This window comes from Lichtheimia ornata, assembly GCF_029851405.1.
Source record: "Lichtheimia ornata isolate CBS 291.66 chromosome Unknown scaffold00004, whole genome shotgun sequence".
Taxonomy (NCBI): Eukaryota; Fungi; Mucoromycota; class Mucoromycetes; order Mucorales; family Lichtheimiaceae; genus Lichtheimia; species Lichtheimia ornata.
The window spans coordinates 304,119-329,059 of NW_026695324.1; the positions used below are offsets into that span (position 1 = coordinate 304,119).

Consider the following 24,941-nt stretch of genomic DNA (forward strand, 5'->3'; position numbering starts at 1 on the left):
TTTTACATATATTTCTCTTTTTGCATTGTGTTCTTTTGTTCGTTTTCTTCCCTCTTCCTCTCTTTCCCTCCCCCAAACCTTCCTCACCGCAACTCTTTTTGCCCAACAAGTGTATAGTGTGATATAAAATTCCTTCCTCCCTTAAAACATGTCATAAAGAAAAAAGATGACAAAGACCAAAAAAGTGTTACAGCTTTTATTGTATTCTTAAATCTACGTATCACAACGTGCATTTATGTCAAGAAGGCGTGTGTGTGTGTGTGCCTGGGTATAGAAATGTGAATCGCAATCGAGATTGGGGGAGGAAAGAAGAGAGAGGGCCAGTGCGCTTAATTAAGGTTTTGTGCTTTGTCAGGCCAAATCTATACACACACGCGACATATAGCTACATACAGATACTGTGGCACACTCGACTACTCTTTTTGGGATATCGGTTCATCTGAAAAACTCGATTTTGACATACCTTTTTAAAGATTCTCTATCACATCATCGCCGGTAGTAGACCGACAGGGTGTGTTTGTGCGCTAAATTCATCATCCCATGTATGCTAGTGGATCAAACTAAGCTTATAGGAGTGAACACAATCCACGCCATCAGCGAACAATGAAATCCCAAACCAAGAAACCAAATCAATACATGCACAAACAATCAATCACTTGGCCACGAAAACGGGATGAAATTGTTGACCACGGCTTGCTTTGTGGTGATATTGTTGTAGCAGTATAGGCATCCATGAGCGTAGTTATGGAGACGAAGCGGAAAGATGTGACCAAAGATGATCCCATTTCTTCAAACCTATCAAGCCAAGGCCTTGTTGATTACGAGGTGCTCTATTTGACTTGCATGCTGTTGACGGTTTTCGACTGGTCATATTTCCCGAATAAGGAAAAGTGGTTGTATATGGCTCAACAGATATCAGATTGCAGGTGAGATCAGCTTTTAGAAATGAAAGGCAATCTACAACCCACATGAAACATGCCACAGGCACGATCACCGTCCCCTATCATAGAATAGATGACTACGTAGTTGCATCATCATGTAGAATGCATCATCATGCCGATAAGCGGTACAAATGCTAGAGAGTCATGTCACGTTGTTGCTCTATAAGACTCATGATAATTGAGGATTGGCGGTAGTGGTAATGGTTTGCCTCTGTAATAAGCAAGCATGTTCATTTCAATCCAGCTTTATTACTATTGCCATTATTGAAACAAGGGGAACTCTCCAAGACACATGTTCCTTTTGCGGTCTGCGTGCATGACATCACAGTGACAATTGGTTACACAGCAGCAGCTTTATTCATCACATCCCTTTTCTACCTGTTTTGCTTAATTTGCACCATCATCTGCAGCGTTGATATGATCCGCATATGAATGCGGAATGAGATAACGACTTAAGAAATAGGACAGATGCCAAAGGAGGAAGGTGAAAATGATACATTCATCATCACCAGCAGCCATGTTTTGAAGAATTTGATACACGCACAACCACATCATCAATGACAACAAGCCGATTTGGTTATGAAAGGTTAAAAGAGATGTACATCTTTTATATGGAGTAAAATGACAAACTAGGTCACACGGGTATGTGTGTATGTGTGTATGTGTATGGTGATGATGGTGGTAGATGTCGTGTGCTTTTAGGTTGTGCGACACGGAGGAGGTGGGGAGGCGGGATGTGCTGTATGACCATCGGAAAAGAAAGTTAAAAAACTCTAATGGCAACAAATGCAATGTCCTAAACTTGCATCTCTATCACATCTACTCTACCGCAACTATCTTTGATCTTTCTTTCTCTCTCTTCCTTCTCCTTTTCTTTTTCCTTTTCCCAAGTTTGTTTGACATTCACCCGCCAGCAACAATAGCAACGGCAGTGGTAGCACTAGCAACAGCAACGACAACATCGAATACCCCACGTACCTTGTTTAGCGCGGATACCCCCCTTCTTTGGTTATATACCTGACACATTTCACATTGCATTGCCATCTTGAACATGTCGTCGTCCAATGTACACCCATATTTGAATCGCAACAATGTGGGCTTTGATATACAACACCATGACAGCAGCGACACACCACTCGCCAATATACCCGAATTTGTAAAAAAGTTATTCTGGTAGGTGAAATGCATGTACACGCGCGCGTGAATGTGGAGGCGTGTTCTGTTCGATATGAGGGATCGCTTATATGGGGGATATGGTACTAGCATGCTTGAACAAGACACAAGGGCCGACATCTTGACGTGGGGTGCACATGGCAAATCCTTTGTTGTCGTCGATCCAAACGAGTTTGCACGTTTGATATTACCGAAGCATTTCAAGCATTGCAACTTTGCCAGCTTCGTTCGTCAACTTAACAAGTATGACTTTCACAAGGTGCGAAACCCTGAAGATGGATCCCGTCCCTATGGTGAACAGGTAAATGATGATGGATGTTGTTATACAACAATAGAGGGGCAGAGGAGGAGATGATCTCTCGTTTTCTTTTTCTGCATGAATAAGTTCATTAACAAACACCCCTTTTTTTCACTCCTTTCTTTATAGGCTTGGGAGTTTCAACATCCTCACTTTCAATATGATCGTCAAGATTTGTTGGATGGGATCAAGGTATAAGGATCTCTATATTTATTCACATGATAGCAAACTTTTTTAACTTGGAATGTTTATGTAGAGGAAGGCCAGCACCAAAACAGGTGCTTCAGCTGCACGTCCATCAGAGTATTCAAGCATGAATGACCACGGCAAGCCATCTGTAAAACAACAACAGAGCAAGAACCAATCAACAAAAGGCAAGAGTCATCATGGTGCGTGGGAGGATGAGATGAAGAGCATCATGTTTCAGCTTCAATCCCAAGTCAAGCAGTTGCAGGAGCAACACACGACATCCACCACGCATATGCAAGGACTCGGTTACAATTACAACAAAATTTCAGACACCTTGTTTGGATTGAAGGACACCTTGGCATTACAAGATCAGCTTATGAAGCAATTGGTGCAAGTGGCAACAACAACAACAAGAACAACTCAAGGTTTGAAAAAAAAGAGAGCGTGTTTTGTGTGTATGCGGAATAATAGAAAATTCATTCATAACAACATCAGATGCAAGGACAAACACAAATGTACAGCAACAGCAGTGGGCGCATTCCTACAATCAACTTGCGCATCAAACGAATCAACATGTGGAGCAAATCACCCAACACGTCGGATCACTACAATATGAATTAAGCCTTTCCGATCTACTGCCATCATATGACAACCATTCTACGCCAGCACAGGCTGGTGTGACAATGACAACTATGCTGCCACCATCATCATCATCACCATCCACCTCCTCATCATCGTCTTTATCACCCTCCACACAAAGCAGCCCCAATACAGAGTTGGCTGTTGCCGAATTGCGCGTGACCGATCCTACCTTTAAGAGCTGTGATGGTGCTCCTATTACCAGTAGTCCTCCCACGATCACACATGATAAGAGTCATACAACATCAACATCACGGCAAATGATGCTGACATTGAATCCGACGACAACACGCAAACGATCCCGTTCATTTGTGCCACCGGGGTGGTCTGTGCCACCACGCGTATTGCTAGTGGATGACGATTCTATCTTTAGGCGACTTTCAACACGATTATTGGAAATGGCGGGATGTACCATTGAAGTTGCTGTGGATGGTGTGGAAGCTATTGATAAGCTTGGTACCGATCATTATGATATTGTACTCATGGTAAATGCAATGTTGGGATTGTTTATGGTGGTGTGGTGGTAGAAATTGAGCTATCCATTCACATGACTTTTTTTTTTACACCAGGATATCATGATGCCCAATTTGGATGGTATCTCGGCAACGCGCAACATTCGACAATATGATACGTGGACACCCATTATATCAATGACAGCTAATACGACCGATCGTGATGTCCGGGAATACATCATGAGTGGCATGACCGATGTATTACCAAAACCATTGGATCAAAGCACCCTTTGCAAGCTGCTCGAGCGATACTGCGCCCACTTGAAATTGATGCAACGTCGGCAGATCCCTCGCACAATCGAACAAAGTAGTAGTGATAATAGCACCACAGCCTCATTGTTGGTGGCTGCACGCTCATCCTCGGGTGACAACAATGATCCTCTTGAACGAGAAAACAACAACAACAATGAACAACAAAGTGTGACGACATGGGTTGAAATGAATCCTGAAGATTTCGCATCCATATTGCCCCAACAGCAGCAGCAGCAGCAGCAGATAAGCAGTAGCAGTTGTAGCACTCGACGTAGTACTACCACCATGGATCACCATCATTATCATACCAGCAGCAGTGTTGCATCATCATCTACTTCATCTACATCATCTTCATCCTCATCTTCATTATCAGTCGCCGATCTACACCCGATATGGGGCAACACGTTCGCATACAATATTCCAACATGCACGTTTATGCTGAACCAGGAGATATCCAATGCTACTACTACGACTAGTCCTTCGACTACTACTACGATCAAGCAGGAGCTGGAGGAGGAGGAGACGGACAAAAATGTGGATATTAATCAGGCACCAGCATGTAAAAAGTTGAAAAGCTCCTCATGGCAATAAACGGGGCAGTTGTGGACAACAGCATTACTGTTGCTGATATTTGTGTCACATTGTCGGTTGGGCGTTGATATGAGAGAGAAGAGAACCCCTTCACTTGAATTTGCCGGGTGATTTGATTGTGGGATGGATATCGTAACATGTCATTGTATACGCAACTCCTTGTCGTATGACGATCATTATCGAGTAGTGTTCGCTTGCCCGATCTTGGGCTTGGTTATGCGTAAGAATAGTGTGTGAGGATTCATTGCAAATAAAGCTCCTTGTTGCTATGCGACGCGTTCCAAAAGAATGACCTTTTGTTTTCAAGTATTGTATGCTATGTCCAATAAGTCGAGTTGAACAAGTGTTGTCCACATGGGCGTAATGTAGCAATCAGGAATGAAGAAAGGGTGGAAAAGAGCACTGTCCATTTCTAAGCAAAAGCGTGTATAATACATTGTGCTACCAAACATCCCACATGAGAAACAACTCGGTACCCGTTGTATGTGTATGCGTGTGTGTTGGGCGAGTAACAATCTATGTGTGTGCGTGTATGTGCGTGGGATCTCCCTTTATGGTTTATAGGTTCATGCTCCTTGTTTCTTTTCCTCTTTTTCTCTCTTCCCTCTTTCTTTTTTTCTTTCTTTCTCTCACTCTCCTCGCGTGAATTTCCAAACCCCCCTTTACTTCTCCCCTTTATCATCTTACTCCTATCTTGGTTGATTGTTCTATCCGGTCGTCATATAACAACATCCCAAAACGAGAAGCGGTCATCCTCTTTTAGTCTATCTTTCCATTTTCTTTTTTCTCTCTTTGTATTATCCTGCGCATAGGCCAACTTTTATACCTACACAGAAACAACAGCCGACATTTGCTTACATTATGCAACAACCATCCAATTATTATCAACACCAACAAGCTTTGCTACTTGCACAACAACAACAGCAACAGCAACAACAGCAACAGCAACAGCAGCAACATCAACAACTACAAGAGGCTGCAGTCGCTGCCGCCGCTGCAGCTGCAGCTGCTGCCGATGCTGATACTGCACGTAGTAACAACAGCGGTGGTGGTAGCAGTAGCAATAATACCAACATTTCCTCAGCAGCAACCCAACACAGTCTTGATGATGCAGATGACTCGGATGATGACCAAGGAAGCAAACCTGGCAACAAACGTAGTGGACGACGTAAAATCAAGATTGAATACATTGAAGACAAATCTCGACGCCATATTACTTTTTCCAAGCGTAAAGCTGGCATCATGAAAAAGGTAAATACATCATCATCATCATGCGTGACAACTTTAAGAGAACGCACGTTTAATCCTCTATCCGTTTATCCCCTCTCCCCTTTTAAACAGGCATATGAATTAAGCACGTTGACAGGAACCCAAGTTTTGTTACTCGTGGTATCAGAAACAGGCCTTGTGTATACCTTTACAACACCAAAGTTACAACCCCTTGTCACCAAACCTGAAGGAAAGAATCTTATTCAATCATGTTTGAATGCACCGGATATCACCACTCCAGAAGCAAACACTGGTTCAGAGTCCCGGTTGGGTAACAAGATGCCAACTACAACAGCTGGAGGAGGAGCAGACACTCGAGTAAGTGTTGTGTGTGTGTGAAAAGAGAGAATGGGTGGGACATTTATAAACAAGAACTTGTTACACGCGTGGGTTGGGTACTTTATTTCACCTTGATTACGTGGGAAATCTCATCTTCTCTTTATTTATAGGCTTATGGAGGATTAGCAGCAGCAGCAGCAAGCAGCACAGCAGCATCATCAGCAACAGCATCTTCATCGTTTGGTAATCTACCTTACCCTGCATACTTGCAACAACAACAACAGCAACAGCAACCTCCTCCATCCGCAGATTCGGGTGGTCTTCCAAGATGAAAACATCCAATAACCTCCCTTTGCTTATATATAGTGCGCTTTATCTCTATCTCTTTTTTTGTCTTCTTACATCCTCATATCATATACATTCATCGCTTAGTATCCATATTCATGCATGAAAAACCATATTGTGTATATCTGAGGGCTTGCTGTTTCATGGGATGATCTATAATTTATGCAGCCTTGGTGCAACCAGTTGGCGCAATGGGACGAACGCTGTTTATTAGAGTTGACAAGAATGATACTTATCTTATACAAGGGAATGTAACAGAAGCAAGAGGAAACATTCTAGACATGTACCCTGTTTGGCCAGCGGGAAAGATCCAAAGCATCTCCTTTTTGAGGTTGCGAATTGACTGAGACTTTTATTATGCGTGCGGTGGTGGGATGACACCGGCAATTCCTAATGGGATTATCACACACACACCTCTTCCCGCTCGTTACAATTATGGATAAGGTAAACCTATGCACACTCTTATATACATATACGCTCATGCTTATTCCTCTATCTATAGCGAACTCTTCCACCACCACCTCGAATATCATCAGCTCCAAGCTTGAATGCACCTCCTGTGCCGACATTTTCTAGTGCGCCCGATCTTTCAGGTGCGTCATTATCAACCCAAACCCCTCCATCGACTCGATCGTGCTTGCTCATGCTTGAATTACTGCAGAATTGACGAGTGCATCCAGTGAACAACACAAACGCAAAAAGGATAAACGGGACCGATCACCACGACGCCATTCACGTAGTCCTAAACGACGACGGCATCGATCGCGTAGTCCAAGACGACGATCACGTAGTCCACGCCATAGACGACGTTCACGCGAGGTATTTCTTCATGCACCGAAAATGAAATCAATGGTATGCTTATCAATTGGCTTGGATAGCGATATCATCATCGACGTCGTCGATCGCCAACACCACCACCTGTGCACTCGTAAGCTTATACATGGTCTCATTCATTATGCATCAGTCGACTGATAACGATTTTTTAGAGGACAGCTGGAAACCGGATGCACTTTTGTGATTGATAAACGTGGCGATATGGATAATATCAAATACGGTGAACTTGAGCGATCTACAGTACCTGAATATCATCGATCCGGTGGTAAGTGCAATCATCAAATGACACGCAAAAAGGGGGTGGGATTGTCAAGTTGACATGACATTATCTAGGCGGTTTGATTATTGGACTACCTACATCACAAAAGATCGACATTGCTAGTGCAAGATCGGGAAAAGTCCTCAAGATCGTGTCTGCTTTATCACGCAAGGTAACTATAGCATGCATGAATAAGAAAAGAGGATGTAAAAAGCTCATGTCGTTGACTATTGTAGAAACCAACACGATATATGGATGCTGGATTTACATGGCAGGAATCAGGCAAACGGTATGTCTTGTGTAGATGGGAGTTTAGAGATATCTAATGATGGCGTGTGTTGTCAGGATTCGAATCAAGCCATCACGTGATGAAGACAAGGATGCCTTTAGCGAGGTTCATGGTTTTGTGGGATTGGAGTCGAATCGCAAAAAGCCAAAGAATGAGAATGAACAAGCGATCTCAAGTGGAGTGGATTATCGCAGTATCGAAGGACCCAAGACAACGCATGAATTATCATCGGATGAGGAGGAAAGTGATCAAGAAGAAGGTGAAACGTTTGATGAATACATACGTCGTCGTACCATTGAACAAAATCGACACTTGGATGAGGTAAAAAGAAAAAGGATCTGTGTCACCTACCCTATTGTCGTATTGACCATTGGAGTATAGAACCCAAATGATGTGGATGCATGGTTGGCATTTATTGAGTTCCAAGACGAGGCGAGTCAAGGTGTCAACACAGTGGGAACAAAGGCCAATAAGACCAGCTTGAACGAGGTCAAGATGAGCATCTTTGAAAAGGCCATGCAAAACAACCCTATGGATGAAAAGCTATTATTGTCCTACTTGACATGTGGTGAACAGATCTGGGAGTAAGTATAGGTATCGACTTTTAAAAGAGTGACAACGATTGACAAAGTCATTTATGTAGTACATTGACGCTTTTGAGGGAATGGGATAAGGCACTCAAGAAACGACCAGAATCCATCCGGCTATGGGCTGATTATATCAATCTACGACAAACCAACTTTTCCAGCTTCTCTTTCACTGAATGTGTCAAGGTCTTTGAAGATTGCATTCTCACGTTGAACAAGGTGGCACGTCGACTACAGCGTCAACGAAAACATGAAGATAATTATGATGGTAAATGGCATGGCAAGCAACAAAGGATGTTTGGGACCTAACATGTTGGCTATATAGAGCGCGAAAATATCGAATCAGTCATGGTGTATGTTTTCCTTCGAGGATGTCTCTTTATGAAACAAGCTGGTAAGTACTTTTTCCCTAAGGTTTGTGGACAACGGCACTTACATATCCTTGTAGGGTATCATGAACGTGCATTTGGCTGCTTACAAGCAATCGTCGAGTTTACCTTATTCCAACCACGGGCATTGCGATCTTCTGAGGATACATCGTTTGGTGATCTCATTGAGGAATTCTGCGAGTTTTGGGATACCGAAGTTGCTCGATTTGGCGAAGAGGTATTATTTGATTGTTTTATCGGAAGCATGGTTGCTAAGAATGGATCATCATAGGGAGCTAAAGGGTGGCACCATTATTACAACACAAAGAATGGCAAGTGACAAAGAATACAAAGACGCATGTGCATGTAGTTAACATTTTGAGTCCAATAGATCAAGGAGAACCTGATGTTCCAGGGGCACCAGAGGATGAGAATAAGGAAGACATTGATGGTGAGAGGAATTCTACAATCAAAACGCAGCTGATGGAACCTAATATCAATATGTATGTATAGTATTCAGCCTGCAAGATTGGGTACGATTGGAAGAGTCCAAAGAACTTCAAAGCCGATTACCATTAAGGATAGCAAGTACGCTCAAAGAGGAAGGATATGGATTCATGATTGCTTTATCTCTAACATGATTGATGATAGCTATTGACCCACACATTGTTGATGAGGATCCCTACGTGGTTACATTATCCGATGACATCCGCGATTTCTTATTCGATCTTACGACGCATGAGGCTTGTCAAGCGTTGATTTACAGCATCTTTGTGTTTCTCGGATTACCATTCCCGCCACCTGGTGTCGGCACCAATACCCACTTTTGTACAGACACGTTTACGCACAATGAAATGAAGTTTGAGCGATTTTGGCCACCACTATGGGAGAAGCGTCCACTGCTAATCACCTATGTCGATGGGATACCGATGGAGCCTGAGCATGCTACCGTGGATCGTCATCCATTCGATTATCCTGTATCATATCCTGTTGGAGTATCCGAGCTATTTGCACGACATGGACATTGGTTTGCTTGCTTGGAGAGCTTTCATCTGGATTGTGAAGTGGATATCGACTTTGCAAGGTATGTTGGCATCAGCAAATCCACCTATGAAAATGTTGTCACTAAAGCATATTACTAGGAATGCGTTTGGTCAACTCAATGCCTTACAATGGAACGATCACCTGGCTATTTGCCATCTTGCACTTGAATCAAGTATATCCAACAAAAGGTAAAGCAACAATGATAAAGGTATGGATGGATGGGCCACACGTGCAGTATATTAACTTGCCATTACTAGTGCCAAAAAGCTTGCCAAAGAGATGCTCAAAGATCGTAGCAACAATTTGATCCTGTGGAACGTATATGCGCAAATGGAAAAGAGTCATGGACGTTTAAAGGAGGTACGAGAAAAATTATTATTGGGGTGGTTCGTGTAGCACAGACCAAATGGCTGACTTTGTGTGTTTTTGACAGGCACGCCGAGTATACCAAACAGCGTTAGCAAGTTATCGCCAATTTCCAGAACCAGATCAACAATCGGCTCCGCTACTATACAGCGCTTTTGCACAGCTTGAATGGGAGGAACAGCGACCTGAAGAAGCTCTCAAGATCTTGGTATCCATGGCAACTGAAGAACCCTATGGTGAGTGTGATTGTTTCATGGTGGATCAAAGGAACGGGTGTTGACTAAACATGGTAATGTAGCTGAGACGAACCCCGCACCGACCAATGCGCAGATCCTAAAAGCACACAATGTGAGTTGGACTTTTGGCATCGCATACAAAGGGTGTGCCTAACACACACATGTGTCATAGTACTACATGCAAAAGACAGCCCAAGCCAATATCCTTGTTGGATCTGAAAACGAGACGACCATCGCACATCATTGCAATGTATGCTATGCCTTGTTGCAGTACATTACGCGTGGTATTGAGGCTGCATCCGAAGTGTACGAGCGGGGACTAGAATATATCAAGGAGCGGCAAGCTGAGCGAGGATTCGAAAGCGAAGTGCTGTGGGTTGCCTATGCTCGACTTTTATACCAACATGCAGTGGCAGGTGGTGTCGGCTACAAGCCATCTCAAATGCGTGCATTACTGGAAAAGGCATTGGCGCTATTTCCCAACAACACCATCTTCATCAGCTTGCATGTGTGGAACGAGACGAGGACCAAGATTTACAATCGTGTTCGCAAATTCTTTACACAAGCACTCGATGGGTAAGTTTCCTCACCCCCTATTTGAAGTATAGCTGACTTGTAAGATCAAAGATGAACTAATGATCATTTTGTCTCTCAAAAGTGAACCCAATATCATCTTATGGCTCTCGGCTATTCGAAGTGAATTGCATCGACACCATCCCTATGATGTAAACCTGGTACGATCCTTGTTTGAATCTGCCGTGGATAATGCAGGGTATGTTTGTTTGTGGTCTGTGCTGGTGCTGGTGCTGTGACGCTCACCTATGTTTTGATGGTAGGACACGGCCATCCATATTGGTATGGAAACTTTACATTGAACATGAAATCCGGTGCAAGAACATGGATCGAGCAAAGTCATTGTATTACCGTGCCATCAGGGCATGTCCATGGTCAAAGGGTGAGTACATGATTTAGAATCGATACAAAATCGAGACACTCTTTGCTGACGATGGGATGGATACATTACACAGAACTCTATTTGTTGGGCATTCGTGTATTGTCACGACAATTGTCTGAGAAGGAGCTACATGAAATGGTTAGCCTGATGATGGAAAAAGAAATCCGTATGCGATGCCCTATCGACAACACGCTACTTGGTGATGGTGACGAGGAAGATATTGATGATTATCAGAAAAGAATGATTGAGGATGAATAAATTGACTTGAGATGGCTATTGTGAGCCTTTCATATGGGATATGTGTGGATGTGTGTGAACAAAAGATGTTCTTTGTGTGACCTTGTTAGACTCAGCGCCATTTAGGCTTGTGCGGTGGTCGTGCCTGATTAAATTAAGTGTTGGACAAGCACCAAAAAACCTGGAGAAAATCACACTCTTTTCCCTCTTTTTCCCCTCTCGTTTTTTTACGTACTCGATAACTTCCTCCTCACCCTCTCCTTTCCTTTCGTTCATCCATAATCAACATGGCTCCCAGAGGTGAATACGCAGCCACCTTCCTTACCTTTATTGCATTGCTACTCGAAATTTTCGTGCTTGTCAGTGGCTCGGGCGACTTGCCAGTATTGCGCGATTTGTACTTTGCTCAAGTGAACCTCAACGGCAAATTCACTCGTCTCGGTTTATGGTACGAGAACAATAACAACAACATTTGAAATCAACGTTACTCAACGCGTATGATCATTACTACTACAACAGGGGCAGCTGCTATGGCTCAAACGGCGTTGTTAGCGAATGCAGCACACCATCGGTCCCCTTCAACTGGTGTGAGTAACCTAGCAACAACAACGCTTCTTGGATACCCGTTTTATTAAACACGAGATATATAGATGAAGCTGAGGGTCTTGGTGTGACTCTTGAAGTCGATCTCCCCAAGAGTATCTACCTTGCCATCTTTATTCTCTACTGGATCGCCTTTTTGGCCACTGCTTTGGCTATGCAGGCCACTGTTTTCACCTTTTTCAAGCGTCTTCCCGGTTTCCTTTTGGCCATCATCTCCTTGATGGCTACCGGTGCCTTATTTATTATCTTCGTCATTGTTGTTGTGGCTGCATCCAAGTTCAAGAACCTGTCCGGCGATATAGGACCTAGCACTTGGATGGTGCTGGGTGCCATGATTGCAAATGCTTTGGCAACAGGCTATTATATCTTTTCATGCATCTGTGGTCCACGCAACAAGAGTGCACGTGATACCTTCAATTACTAGTTTCTATATCACCTCTTTTATTTGTCCGTAATGCTTAACTTTCCATTTCTGTATACTAAAACAAAAAAGAATCTAATGGGATGTTGGTTTCCTTTGTGTCCTGGTATTTTTGGCACACAGCATACTTATCAAGTGGTACAACCATGGTCCTACACATGCGCACATCATCCCGTTTTAGATGATGGCGCGAAGTATGAAAAATCTTTGCATGTAGGGATCATCAAACTCATCATTCTTGAACATGGACACTGTAGCATGTGCGTTAAAGAAGGGGGCTTTATTATCCTATGATTTGTTGCAGCTTGGTGGTGGTGGTGGTGATGTAACATGGCAGGTAGGGGATGATCCACTAAAATGACACGAAAGAGGCCGCCTTTGTTGTCTTTCTGGATTTGAAATGGACCAAGCGCGTCTCTGTCAAAATGGAGGCGCAATGGTTACCCAGCGCTTGCTTGACCCAACCGATCGTGTTTACCATTCAATCTCGATCGTGTCCTCTTCTTCAACATGCCCGATCCCATCGAGTCTAGACAACAATGTGCTCCTCTCATTGAGTATCTTGATGGCAGCCGTCCCTACGATGCCAATACGCCAACATTGGATATGCGCCGATTGAAAGAACGTAAGGGTGATCGCCGTTTCTACTCGTTCTTCTTAGTTTACCATGTACGAGACAGCCTTTTTATGCAATATCTGTGTTGATTTCTTTGATACACCTTACATGCTCGAGTGCGGTAAGCAATGTTGATATGTATTGTATGAAGGGAGGGATGTGACTAACAATGAAACGCTAGGCCACACATTTTGCGCAGCATGTATATTGAGCTGGTTAGAACGACACAAGACGTGCCCCCAATGTCGTATTGATATTGGCAATCGCCCTGTACCAGCATATGCCGTACAGCACCAAGGTAAGAACGCATAAATAATTTCGGGGTTATGGATGCATGACATTTACCTTCTCCTTCTCCTTCTCTTTCTCAGTTACGGTGGTGCGTACAATGATCTTTGGGCATCAAGCTCCAGCACACACTGAAGTGGAACGTGAAGCACAAAGAGGTTTTCAACGCTTATACCCTGTTGCTCGTCGAGCCCAATTTATTCAAGACCGCGAAGATCAAGTGTAAGTAGTAAATCAACGCATTGGATGATAAATAATAACCCATTTACTAGTAATCGATGTGGTGTATGTGGATGGGAGTTGGACGAAGAAGGCTTCTGCGATGGCTGTGGCGAACATTATCGAGGTGCTGCGCAACAAGGCGAAACGTTACGTGCTTCGTGGCCCAATGAGTTCTCTGAACTTACAGACGATGAAGAAGAAGAACAAGATGAAGAAGATCCAGATCTGGAAGGATTTGTTGTGGATTCAGATGAGCCTATGTAAGTGCTTGAAGGTCTCACTTTCTTCAAAAGGATACTAATCTTTGTATTTAGTGAATGGGAGTATGTCAATCATGACCAAGGATAACGTTTCAGTCATCATGTCTCATACTTTGATTTAGGGAAATGAGCCAAGGTGATTTGGATGATGAGAGCGACGCATCTGTACGACAACGTTACGATCCAACACCAGTATTTATATCTGAAGACGATGATTCATCCAATGAAAGCGGCAGTGACGATAGCGACAGTGTGGTTTATCTTGGTCCATCTCGTGCCATTCGTATACCGGATACTGAAGATGAAGATTCTGACAATGGGGATGAGACTTTGGTGACAAGCAGCTTCAATACCGATACAAGCAATACATTTGATCATGTCAATAACAGCGGATCCGATGGTGGTATGCGTACTGCGGAAAGCGGCAGTGAAAGTGACAGCAGCGAAAGTGACACAACAAGCGAAAGTGAAAGTGACAGTAGTGAAAGTGACAGCAGCGAAAGTGATAGCGATGAAGATGACAGCGACAACATTGCGGATGGTCTTCGAGCACTTGCTACAAGCACCAGCACCAGCAGTAGCAGCAACAGCAATCATTACAGCTACGACAGCGTTGATGGTAGTGATACAACCAACAATGGGATCGATTCTATCAATACCAGCATGAAGAGTAATACACATGGTGCAAGTGATACAAGTAACAACGATGATGATGATGACGACGACGACGACGATAGCACTTCCAGTGATAATGATGAGGATGAGGATGAGGATGATAACGACACCACCACGACCAGTGATAGTGACAATGACGAGGAAGCTGGTGCCGCACCACCATCAAAGAAACGAAGCCTAGACACTATAAACAACGATGATGATGCTACTGAAACCAACAGCAAGCGACGACCATCACATCCAACACCTTCTAAAACAAAAAGACAACGCAAAGGCAAAGGCAAATTTCGAGGACGAGGACGAGGACGAGGACGTGGTGGCCGTGGCCGTGGCTGGTCCAGGTCATAGAAAAAAGATAAATTATACAAGTTCTTTATTATAGTTCATGATTATTCAATGATTGTTGCTGTATATTTCTAGTAAAGAGATCTCATTTAAAGTGGCGGACAGTAGTAGCCTTTTGTCTCCAAGTTGGGTGGTGGTGGTGGTGGTGGTGGTGGAACTCCGTTAAAATTTAGCTGACAAGTTAATCATTGATCCTCCTCTTCTGCCAAGCGAACCGCAATGGTAAGCACATCGACAAACGACCAACACGATTCGATCCATCCATCCTTCCCTCTACTCTCCATATAATTCATTTTGATGATGATGATGGCATACGATGAACGATATCAGCAATGGATGAATGGATGAATGAAATGGATGGATGAATCCCTATCTCTATATCCACCAAAGCACCCAATTGACGAATTCGCTTCTCTTTCTTTTCCACACAGCCTCAACAAATCAAAGACATTAAGCAGTTCCTCGAGATTGCCCGCCGCAAAGACGCCAAGTGTGAGTTACATGTTATATACATACACACCACCACCGCTATCCATGTGCTGACATTTGCCCATTAGCCGCCGTTGTCAAGAAGAACACCGGCTCCGTCAAGTTCAAGGTGAGATGCTCCCGCTATCTCTACACTCTTGTTGTCAACGATAAGTCCAAGGCCAACAAGCTCAAGCAGTCGCTTCCTCCCAGTATGTATCTTTTTGGTTGCCATGGCAACATGATGATGATGATGATGATGTTATTAACAACTTTGTCTTTGTAGCTCTCTCTGTCAAGGAGATCCAATAAGGGCATTTTCGACTAGCAGAGTTTCATTGCAAGGAAAAAACAAAGCATTGGCATGTTTTATTGCTTGTATATTTTCGTTTGATGGAATTATGGATTGGAGTCATGCGGATGGATACGACGAGGATGTGGGGTTTGGAATAGGATAAGTGATTCTTGTGTGTGTGTTCCTGCATACGGTGGGGGATAAACAAACGTGTGCAATGATTATCACAGGTTGTCTTGATACCAAATCAAAAGACAACATATGTCATGATCAGCGATTTCTGTATTCTGCATATCATGTTGGACTAGTTGTTGGAGGACCATATGAGAAAAGTGGACTAGGCTTTATATGGTAAAGTGTAGGCCCCCTACTTGACCACCCGTGGGTCAATTCTCCATGAACTGCGGCGTTAAAAAAGTGGTAGCTGCATTTCTTTTCGTTTCTCTCTTTTTCTTTCAAAGCACCTATATTCATATCACCATGACAGAAAAGATCTCAGCATCCAAGGCTAAACGTCTCGCTGCAAGAGCTGCCAAGGCAGAAGCCAAAGGAGGAAAAGCGGGCAATAGCACTGCTGTTCGACGTGCCGCAGCCAAAAAAGCAGCCAGTGATGGTGACAACGGATCAGTCAACGATCTGGACATGAACAAGGCCAACATTAACGTTGATCGCACTGCCACGGGTGTCTATACATCTCAGGAGCGTAGTCGTGATATCAAGATTGAGTCGTATTCTCTCAACTATCATGGACGTGTCCTCATTGATAATGCAACGATCGAACTCAACTTTGGGCGGCGATATGGTCTTATTGGTGCCAATGGGTCTGGCAAATCCACTTTTCTACAATCCCTCGCTGATCGTGATATTGAAATCCCAAAGCACATTGATGTAAGTGCCTCATAATGATGATACATACTAGCCCTTGATCCAATCAAACTAAATCATGCTTTGATTAGACATATCTATTGAATCAAGAAGCTGAACCTTCCGATATGAATGCTGTGGAAGCCGTGATTCATCATGCCAAGAATGAAGTGGCTCGTTTGGAGAAGCAAGTTGAGGACATCTTGAGTGAAGAAGAGGGAGCCGACAATCCGTTATTGGATGATTTGTATGAACGTATCGAGCAAATGGATCCTGCAACATTTGAACCTCGTGCATGCACCTTACTTTCTGGTCTCGGTTTCACTACAAGTCAAATGGCCAAGAAAACAAGAGACATGTCTGGTGGTTGGCGTATGCGTGTGGCATTAGCACGTGCGTTGTTCGTTCGTCCCACGCTGCTACTATTGGATGAACCTACAAATCATTTGGATCTTGAGGCATGCGTATGGCTGGAAGAATATCTCAAGACCTACGATCGTATCTTGGTCGTCAATTCGCATTCCCAGGATTTCCTCAATGGTGTATGCACCAACATTATGCACTTGAATCACAAGCGGAAGCTCGTTTATTATGGTGGCAATTATGACATGTTTATCAAGACCAAGGAAGAGAATGAGATCAACCAAGCCAAGGCTTATGAGAAACAACAGGAGGAGATTGCTCATATCAAAAAGTTCATTGCATCGGCTGGTACTTATGCCAATTTGGTGCGACAAGCCAAGTCAAAGCAAAAGATCATTGACAAGATGGAAGCTGCTGGATTGGTGGAGAAGGTGGAGAAGCCACATGCCTTCAAGTTTTCTTTCACGGATGTTGCAAAGCTACCACCGCCTGTGCTTGCTTTCCAAGATGTCAGCTTTGCCTATGATGGGAATTTGGAACGACCCCTGTACAAGGATATTGAATTGGGTGTGGATATGGATTCTCGAGTGGCACTCGTAGGACCCAATGGTGCTGGAAAATCCACTCTCCTCAAGTTGATGAGTGGTGAATTGCTTCCCAATGGCGGTCGTGTTCAGCGTCACACATCACTCAAGCTTGGCAAATACTCGCAACATTCAGCAGACCAATTGGATATGGATCTTTCGCCTATCGATTACATGCGCAACAAGTTTCCAGAAGTCAGCACAGAGGTCAGCTTTTGGCGTCAGCAAATTGGACGTTATGGATTATCAGGCTCCCATCAAACCTCTCCTATTGCTCACTTGTCGGATGGTTTGAAATCTCGTTTGGTATTTTGCGAATTGGCTGTAGCTCATCCACAAATCATCTTGCTTGACGAACCTACCAATCATCTCGATATGGATTCAATCGACTCACTTGCTGAAGCCATCAACAACTTTACTGGCGGTGTCGTTCTTGTGAGTCACGACTTTCGATTGATTTCTCAAGTGGCCAAGGAGATTTGGCGTTGTGAAGGAGGAAAGGTGATGCCATTCGAGGGTAGTATCGAGGAATACAAGGAGTCTTTGAGAAAGAAAGTCAAGTTGTAAATCATGCACAATCATCCACTCTACCACGTGCCATCGCATATCATGTATACAAGAACATTGCCCAGTTTGTGCATCTTTCTCTCTTATAGACACAATGAGCTCCCTGGTTGCAGAATATACCTGGATCAGATTTCTTATCTTCCCCTCCCACATACAAGATCTCATGTCCATTACCTTTCCATTCCAATAAATAAAGCATGTTTAGGCAGGAGAAAATCATAACGAATGAGTTTGTGAAGCTGTGATTACCCCCTATTTGTTCAAGTGGCGTACATGCATAAGTCTTCAACAACGAAGTACAACATTCCAAGTGTTTCTAGACGTTTAAAAGTTTGCATGTCTTGGAAGGCCAGGTTTAAGGTGTTGAACCTACCATTGCGGCAAGCATGGTTTTCATTTTCAATGCTTTGTAAGTGGTAGCAAAGCCTTGGGGATGTGTTGACAACTTTACAAGGGATTCCAAACACCACCTTGTAATTCCATCACACGTAAAGGGCTTCTCCAATGGTTACCACCATCGAAAGAAACAGCAACCATAACTTGCGGCAAACATGCCTTCATGTATGCCATTCAATAAAAGTTGATGTATTCGTGACAATAGAGCTTTATCGCCGTAGGATACAGCAATACGATACATGCACCTACTACGTAGCCATATGTTTATACACAACGCCGGCATCTTTGGTCGCGCATAAAAGCTGCTTTCAGCCCCACATTTCTCTTCTTTCCTCCCTCTCTTATAATACAAGTTGCATACGATTGTACAGTGGCTATCATGATCCAAGATATGGCGACAAAACAATCGAAACCACATCCACCAATCGGTGACGCTTTGAGAGACAACGCAAGCAGTGTTGCCGTTACCATGGATAGTGATCGAATAGCTGCTGATGAAGATGTGGCAAAAGTTGCTACTGCTACGAATACAAATCCACGATGGAAATGGTACCTGATCTTTTTTGGTTTGCAGCTGTCAGTATTTTCTACAATATTAGAGTTGTGAGTATACGCGTATGGATCCGCTTGAAGGCGCTAGACAAGCATACAATACAAACTCATCATTTTTGTTTGCATCCCAGCACTATTGTATCCACAGCTCTGCCTAAAATTGGATCAGAATTGGACGCCATATCCATCTGATCTTGGGTGGTCACAAGGTAAGGATCGAATGGATAACATAAAACACAACGAGAGACACCCATGCCATCCATTACTAAAATGCGCATGTTGCATAGCTATATAGTCACTCAAAACGCCTTCCGTAACGTATACATCCTTTTTCTGTGCCGGCAAAGATCTTGAAAACTAAGGAATGGTTGTGCTGTTGGCTGCTGTGTGTGGCTCATGTAGAGCCAATATGGGCCAAACTATCGGATATCTTCGGTCGCAAATGTGTCTTTCTTGGTACACTTTCTTTCTTTCTAATATGTTCGGCATTGTGTGGCGTGGCACAGGTTGCGTACAATCGCAAGCATTATTGACATTTATTATTGAGCTGACAGCTGTTGCACATCTTTAGTCTATGACATGGTTGATTACGGCACGTGCCTTTCAAGGCATCGGTGTTGCAGCGGTAGGTGCACCACCACACGTTGTTATAGCGCGACCATCATGACTCAACATGTCCTATTAGACATATCCCTTGGTATGTGATATGGGGTTAATTAGATGCAAACGAATGATAAGCTCAATACAGCAATCATGCAAGACCTACGTTATTGTAGCTGATATCGTGCCACTGGATAAACGTGCCAGCTATGAAGGGTAAAAGTGATGTACCAATTGCACCTAAAAGTTCATGCATTAAAATGTGTTGCATAGGCTCATCCAAACTTGCTTTACCTTTGCTACCATCTGTGGCCCTCTTATTGGCGTATGTCTTGCTGATACTATTGTTGTTGGTGCAAAAGTAGAATGGACAAAGACTGAAATGATTACGTGGTTCATTGTAGGGCACATTGACCGACCACGTGAGCTGGCGAGGGATCTTCTTTGTCATGTAAGTAGAAGAAGGGTTAAGCCTTACATGCGTTGGGGAAACCATTCACGTAGCAATCAGCATCCCTCCCGGTGTCATAGGAATGATAATTATTGCGCTTTTCCTTCATCTGCCCATCGAAAAGGAAGATCTCAGCACCAAGCTTAAACGCATTGATTATGCAGGTACGTACGACAAATTCACTATACGTCATCATCTTAATTACAATATGGCTTTTTCTATGTATATAGGTATTCTCCTTGTTATGGTTGCTACGGTTCTTTTCATGCTGGCCATGAGCTTTATCACTCAAGGGTATCCATGGCAGTCTCCGCTCATTATTGTAAGTGAAACTAGGATGTCATTCATTGTGATAGAGATGTTTGACGTTGGCGACATGCTAGGCTCCGCTGGTATCTGTCACCCTACTAGTTGCTTTGTTGATCTTTGTCGAGAACAAAGTTGCCATAGAGCCATTGCTGCCTCCCCGATTATTCATCAAGCTCCCTGTTGTATGTCTGAGCATTTGCAACTTATCATCCGGCTTAATGGATATGGCATTTATGTATCACGCACCCACGTATTTTCAAATCGTACTTGCGGATTCTTCTATGCTTTCAGGCGTACGAATAATACCGCTCGATGTAAGCGCTATGATAGCAACTTTTGTGGTGGGATGGTTCATCACGTTAAGAGGATACTATCGGCCGCCGCTCTCTGGGGGATGCGTATTGTATGGCGTTTTCTTTGGCTTGTTCATCTTATTTGATGCCAACACAAGCTGGGCAGGTAGGATTTAACTTTATGGATGCATCACTGTATTTGATACTAATGTCCTACCGGATGTATGGTTAGAGGTTGTGGGCGTGATGGTGATTGGAGGTATTGGTATAGCTGGCGTTGCCGGATCCAGTGCTATTGCTCTTCAAGCTTCCGTTGAAGAAAGAGATATCGGTAAGGACGACGTTCATCGTTTCTATTACTACGTACTTGCTTCTCACAGCCAATACTGTATTAGCTGTGGTATCAGGGTTACTTAGTTACACATTAATGTTGGGTGGAGGGATTGGCGTTGCGTTAGCATTTGCTCTCATCAACTTGTATCTTCAAAACAACCTTCCACGAATGATACCATCAGAGTACGCAAAACGCATTTTCGATAATCCCAGATTTATCCGTGATGGCCTTCCTACACAGTACTTTGATGCAGCCATAATGGTATACAATGACGCCTACAAAAGGCTCTGGTATTTGTTGGTGGTATTTTCAGGTATAGGTACGTTGTAAATGGGAGGAGATGAGAGTATCACACCTTGAATGGCGTTGCTCACCTTACATATAGCATTTGTGAGCTCGCTTTTTGTCAAGCAGTACTCGTTGAAAAAGGGTTGATACCAATCATAATATACACGGAGAAACTGGAGCCAGGGATATCAAGATTCTAATGACCCACAGGAACAGCAATAATGGTGATGATAGTAGCACATGATTATAGGCAACTTTACTATACTTGATGATGATTTGATATATTCACATGAATTATCTATCATAATGATGATGATGGGTGAGGATGGTGTTTGGGTGGATGGTGTGTGTGGGGTCATTGAGTGGCCTCAGTGTAATAGCAGTAGGGGAATTTAAACTTGGGGGACAGCAGCTCCACGACTCGAGACAACGCTTGTCTTCTCTTTCTCCCTCGGCTGCTTTTATCCAATGCACGTCATCCCAATCAAGGTAATGTATTATAGAAGAGTGCTCTTGTTGGCTGTGAGGTATTAATGTAGTTCTGAACTTGCATTGTCAGGGAGTTAGCTGAAGATGAGCGTGGTTGGTGGTTGGTGGTTGCCATGGCGATATTGTTGCTTCCTTTTGTTCGTTGCTATTCCCCTCTACGCTTGGTGTCAACAGGTACATTGAGAGTCCAATGTTGCAGCCGAACTGGTTCCATTGACGTGTTAGCTTGTATAGACGGCAAGTTTGGTCTCAAGACGCTGACTCATTTGGCTTTTTGTTTCGGCTCAACAGCACTACACCATGGTTTTCGGTTTCCAGTAACCAACAACAACGGGTCTTTGTGTATATGGAAAAGGCAAGTGCAATGAAACAAACAATGAAAAGGGTGTTTATTATATGTGTGTGCTAATAATGAATTGAATAGGTTTCTTTGGTCAGGCAATGCAACTTGGGGGCACCATCATCATCATCTCTTTGGTTTCAAGTCCCAGCCTGTATCAAGTGGTCGCTGCGTCGCTCTGCACTAGCCAAGTGTGCTGGAAAGCTTCTTGCAACGCGTCCGGGGCTCTATAGGCCTGCGTTTGAGTTGATGAGTCGATGACGATGGATTTTTGGAAGAGCATGGTCACCGTGTTGAGGTAAAAGGGGATTTGCAACAGCTTGTGAATGTGTTTAACCAACACGCTCTTCTCGTGATAGGCTCGTTCTTTCCCTTGAGGATTCTTTTCATGAGGTGGGAAATGATTGGAAGGATTGAGGATCATTCTTTCTTTGGAGACGATGAATGAGGACAACTATGAGCCTGGACTCTACGTAAGTGATGTCCTTCCTTGCCATGGATCGAACTGGCCTTGCGTGATTCGTGCAGTGCTTTCTCAAGAACAAGGGATCGCCCGACGTTGCTCGTATGGTGGTGATTTGATTTGTGAATTCCTTCTGATTTGCTTTCTTCCTTGGAGAGGATCGCCTAACGGTATACCAAATCATCATCATTCCCCGTATCAGACGATCTAACTTGGTTGGTTTTTATTTGTAGAGTTGACGATTACGATGATTACCACATTCACAACAATGACGATTACGATGATCACCCCATCTACAACAATGACAACGATGACGACAACGAGATTAAAAGGAAGCCTCCAAGGTCCCATTCTTTTCAACTCGTGTGTTTTTGGATGTTGGTGTGACGGATGAGATTGACGACTGGTGACGAGTACGAGTAGGAATGATGGCAGAGGACGACTACGCCGATGGTGGTGGCAATGTACAGTAGCAAGATAGCTAGATGAAATAAAGCATTGTTTATTTATTACACGCTTGTTGGAGGTTGCTAGCTTGTGGATTACATACTATTGCTTCGAAGATGGAATAATAAAGGTGGGCCGGTTATCGGTCATGCAAGAATTACATGGCTTTTGTAATACAATAAGGAGGAGTGGGAAGTGGGATGAGCTTGAGATGAGAAAAAATGAAGAGATCCCTCCATTGAGTTTCAGGATGAGTGACTTATTCAATATGTATATGTATCTTTTTACATATACAAATTGGTTTATGCAGCTCGACTTTCTTCCACATGCAAATGTGATGCATACCTTGACACACCTTCATTATTGGATGCTGTTTACTTACGTACCTTCACAAAAGGCAATCATCATCATCATCCATTTGTGTAGCAACCTGTCAAGGACGTGTCTGTGTAACCACCACGTGCGGTTTCACTCAGCTCTTCATCTTTCCGTTAATGCAGCCGACACCATCCACTAGGAAAAAGCAACTCCATCACGCTTACAGCATAGGTAAAACATAAACGTGCCTGTATCTCCAAACTTTACAATGAAACGTGGGGTTTTGAATAGAGCAATGTGCTCGGCTTGGCCAACTGCACCTTGTGTGAAAGTTTCGCGTTCAATGTCGCAAACAGCACAAAAAATATTTTTTTGGTCGTCGTCGAAAAAAATTCAAGAGGTCGACCCTCAGATCCAGTTTGGCTGGTAGCGACATTGCGAAATCTGGGATTGGCAAGCTTGATCGTGTAACTTGCACCCAAGGTGCTGTTGGCCAAGCCGAGCACATTGCTCTATTCAAAACCCCACGTTTGATTGTAAAGTCTAGAGATACAGGCACCTTTATGTTTGTAAGCATGATGCTATATGAGAAGTGGTCTTTGTTTAATGTAAAGTAGTATTTTTTTTTTTTGTATTCAAATGTTCTTTATTTGGGTTTGGATTCCCAGATAAATCTAAACTAGAGGTAAGCCCGAAGGCACAAACAAGAGGACAGCACGAAGGCGATAACAGAGGACAGCCCGAAGGCATAACAGCCCGAAGGCTAAAGGAAAGCCCGAAGGCGTAACAGAGGACAGCTCAAGGCATAATCAGGACGGCACCAAGTGCTCACAAGCGGGATCGAACTCGAGTTGGCGGGAAGGTCGGCGGGATCTTGACCACTTCGCTACGGGGACTGGCCCCTTAATGTAAAGTAGTATGACTATAATAGAGCAAAAGATGCAGAAGGACCTCTTTGGGTAACTCAGCTAAAAAGTCAGGACTTCAGGGACAATGAATGAACGGTACGCAACCCTCACTTTTATGTCATACATTGGCAGCTAATAGCCACTTTTGTGCATTCCCAACTCTTGTGCATTCTATTGTAGGTGGACGATGCTCCTGCTCTAGACATTCATTTCCATGATTAAAGTAGGTTGATCCGAGCTGATTTGACCGAGATACAGCCAAAGAGGGATTACATCAATCCACACATCTAACCATGCTCTATGTTGCTCAACTGAAGTAACCTTGTATGAGCGTAGCTCAGCCAAATCAACTCGGATCAACATAATCCAATCATGGAAATGAATGTCTGAAGCAGGAGCATCGTTCCACTGTCATAGAATGGGCAACATTGCCGATTGTGAGGAAATGGCTGTTAGCTCGCAATGTATGGGATATTGTCAATAGTATATAGTATCATCCTTCCATCCTTCTAGTCATGC

General features: G+C 43.6%; 9 protein-coding genes across 9 annotated transcripts; all 9 read left to right on the forward strand.

Moving 5' to 3' along the window:
* Positions 1-1,992: 1,992 nt before the first annotated feature.
* O0I10_001521 (uncharacterized protein) lies at positions 1,993-4,595 on the forward strand (the record flags this gene model as incomplete). The annotated part of the gene is made up of 6 exons (XM_058481616.1): positions 1,993-2,114; positions 2,205-2,415; positions 2,542-2,604; positions 2,669-3,026; positions 3,097-3,725; positions 3,810-4,595. 6 exons carry the CDS (start codon positions 1,993-1,995, stop codon positions 4,593-4,595), a joined length of 2,169 nt encoding a protein of 722 aa, XP_058347473.1.
* An 861-nt stretch (positions 4,596-5,456) lies between these two features.
* Positions 5,457-6,475, forward strand: O0I10_001522 (pheromone receptor transcription factor; the record flags this gene model as incomplete). The annotated part of the gene is made up of 3 exons (XM_058481617.1): positions 5,457-5,846; positions 5,937-6,182; positions 6,314-6,475. 3 exons carry the CDS (start codon positions 5,457-5,459, stop codon positions 6,473-6,475), a joined length of 798 nt encoding a protein of 265 aa, XP_058347474.1.
* A 448-nt stretch (positions 6,476-6,923) lies between these two features.
* On the forward strand, positions 6,924-11,684 carry O0I10_001523 (uncharacterized protein; the record flags this gene model as incomplete). The annotated part of the gene is made up of 24 exons (XM_058481618.1): positions 6,924-6,932; positions 6,991-7,081; positions 7,150-7,307; positions 7,367-7,416; positions 7,475-7,587; positions 7,656-7,753; positions 7,818-7,870; positions 7,927-8,191; positions 8,252-8,454; positions 8,514-8,725; positions 8,783-8,851; positions 8,906-9,063; positions 9,118-9,157; positions 9,217-9,276; positions 9,339-9,413; positions 9,477-9,909; positions 9,968-10,057; positions 10,127-10,229; positions 10,303-10,471; positions 10,534-10,583; positions 10,644-11,047; positions 11,130-11,243; positions 11,308-11,426; positions 11,500-11,684. 24 exons carry the CDS (start codon positions 6,924-6,926, stop codon positions 11,682-11,684), a joined length of 3,321 nt encoding a protein of 1,106 aa, XP_058347475.1.
* A 266-nt stretch (positions 11,685-11,950) lies between these two features.
* Positions 11,951-12,690, forward strand: O0I10_001524 (uncharacterized protein; the record flags this gene model as incomplete). Its single annotated transcript, XM_058481619.1, has 3 exons — positions 11,951-12,111; positions 12,183-12,250; positions 12,314-12,690. The coding sequence occupies 3 exons, from the start codon at positions 11,951-11,953 to the stop codon at positions 12,688-12,690; spliced, it is 606 nt and encodes a 201-aa protein (XP_058347476.1).
* A 507-nt stretch (positions 12,691-13,197) lies between these two features.
* O0I10_001525 (uncharacterized protein) lies at positions 13,198-15,096 on the forward strand (the record flags this gene model as incomplete). The annotated part of the gene is made up of 7 exons (XM_058481620.1): positions 13,198-13,312; positions 13,368-13,424; positions 13,485-13,601; positions 13,675-13,813; positions 13,864-14,073; positions 14,128-14,136; positions 14,196-15,096. 7 exons carry the CDS (start codon positions 13,198-13,200, stop codon positions 15,094-15,096), a joined length of 1,548 nt encoding a protein of 515 aa, XP_058347477.1.
* Positions 15,097-15,312: 216 nt separating this feature from the next.
* O0I10_001526 (60S ribosomal protein L38) lies at positions 15,313-15,873 on the forward strand (the record flags this gene model as incomplete). Its single annotated transcript, XM_058481621.1, has 4 exons — positions 15,313-15,315; positions 15,525-15,585; positions 15,651-15,773; positions 15,848-15,873. The coding sequence occupies 4 exons, from the start codon at positions 15,313-15,315 to the stop codon at positions 15,871-15,873; spliced, it is 213 nt and encodes a 70-aa protein (XP_058347478.1).
* Positions 15,874-16,336: 463 nt separating this feature from the next.
* On the forward strand, positions 16,337-18,234 carry O0I10_001527 (uncharacterized protein; the record flags this gene model as incomplete). The annotated part of the gene is made up of 2 exons (XM_058481622.1): positions 16,337-16,744; positions 16,813-18,234. 2 exons carry the CDS (start codon positions 16,337-16,339, stop codon positions 18,232-18,234), a joined length of 1,830 nt encoding a protein of 609 aa, XP_058347479.1.
* Positions 18,235-19,021: 787 nt separating this feature from the next.
* O0I10_001528 (uncharacterized protein) lies at positions 19,022-19,374 on the forward strand (the record flags this gene model as incomplete). Its single annotated transcript, XM_058481623.1, has 2 exons — positions 19,022-19,233; positions 19,314-19,374. 2 exons carry the CDS (start codon positions 19,022-19,024, stop codon positions 19,372-19,374), a joined length of 273 nt encoding a protein of 90 aa, XP_058347480.1.
* A 60-nt stretch (positions 19,375-19,434) lies between these two features.
* On the forward strand, positions 19,435-21,604 carry O0I10_001529 (uncharacterized protein; the record flags this gene model as incomplete). The annotated part of the gene is made up of 12 exons (XM_058481624.1): positions 19,435-19,495; positions 19,585-19,688; positions 19,754-19,807; positions 19,868-19,998; positions 20,056-20,107; positions 20,187-20,233; positions 20,294-20,397; positions 20,464-20,555; positions 20,617-21,001; positions 21,068-21,166; positions 21,231-21,488; positions 21,555-21,604. The coding sequence occupies 12 exons, from the start codon at positions 19,435-19,437 to the stop codon at positions 21,602-21,604; spliced, it is 1,437 nt and encodes a 478-aa protein (XP_058347481.1).
* Positions 21,605-24,941: the final 3,337 nt, after the last annotated feature.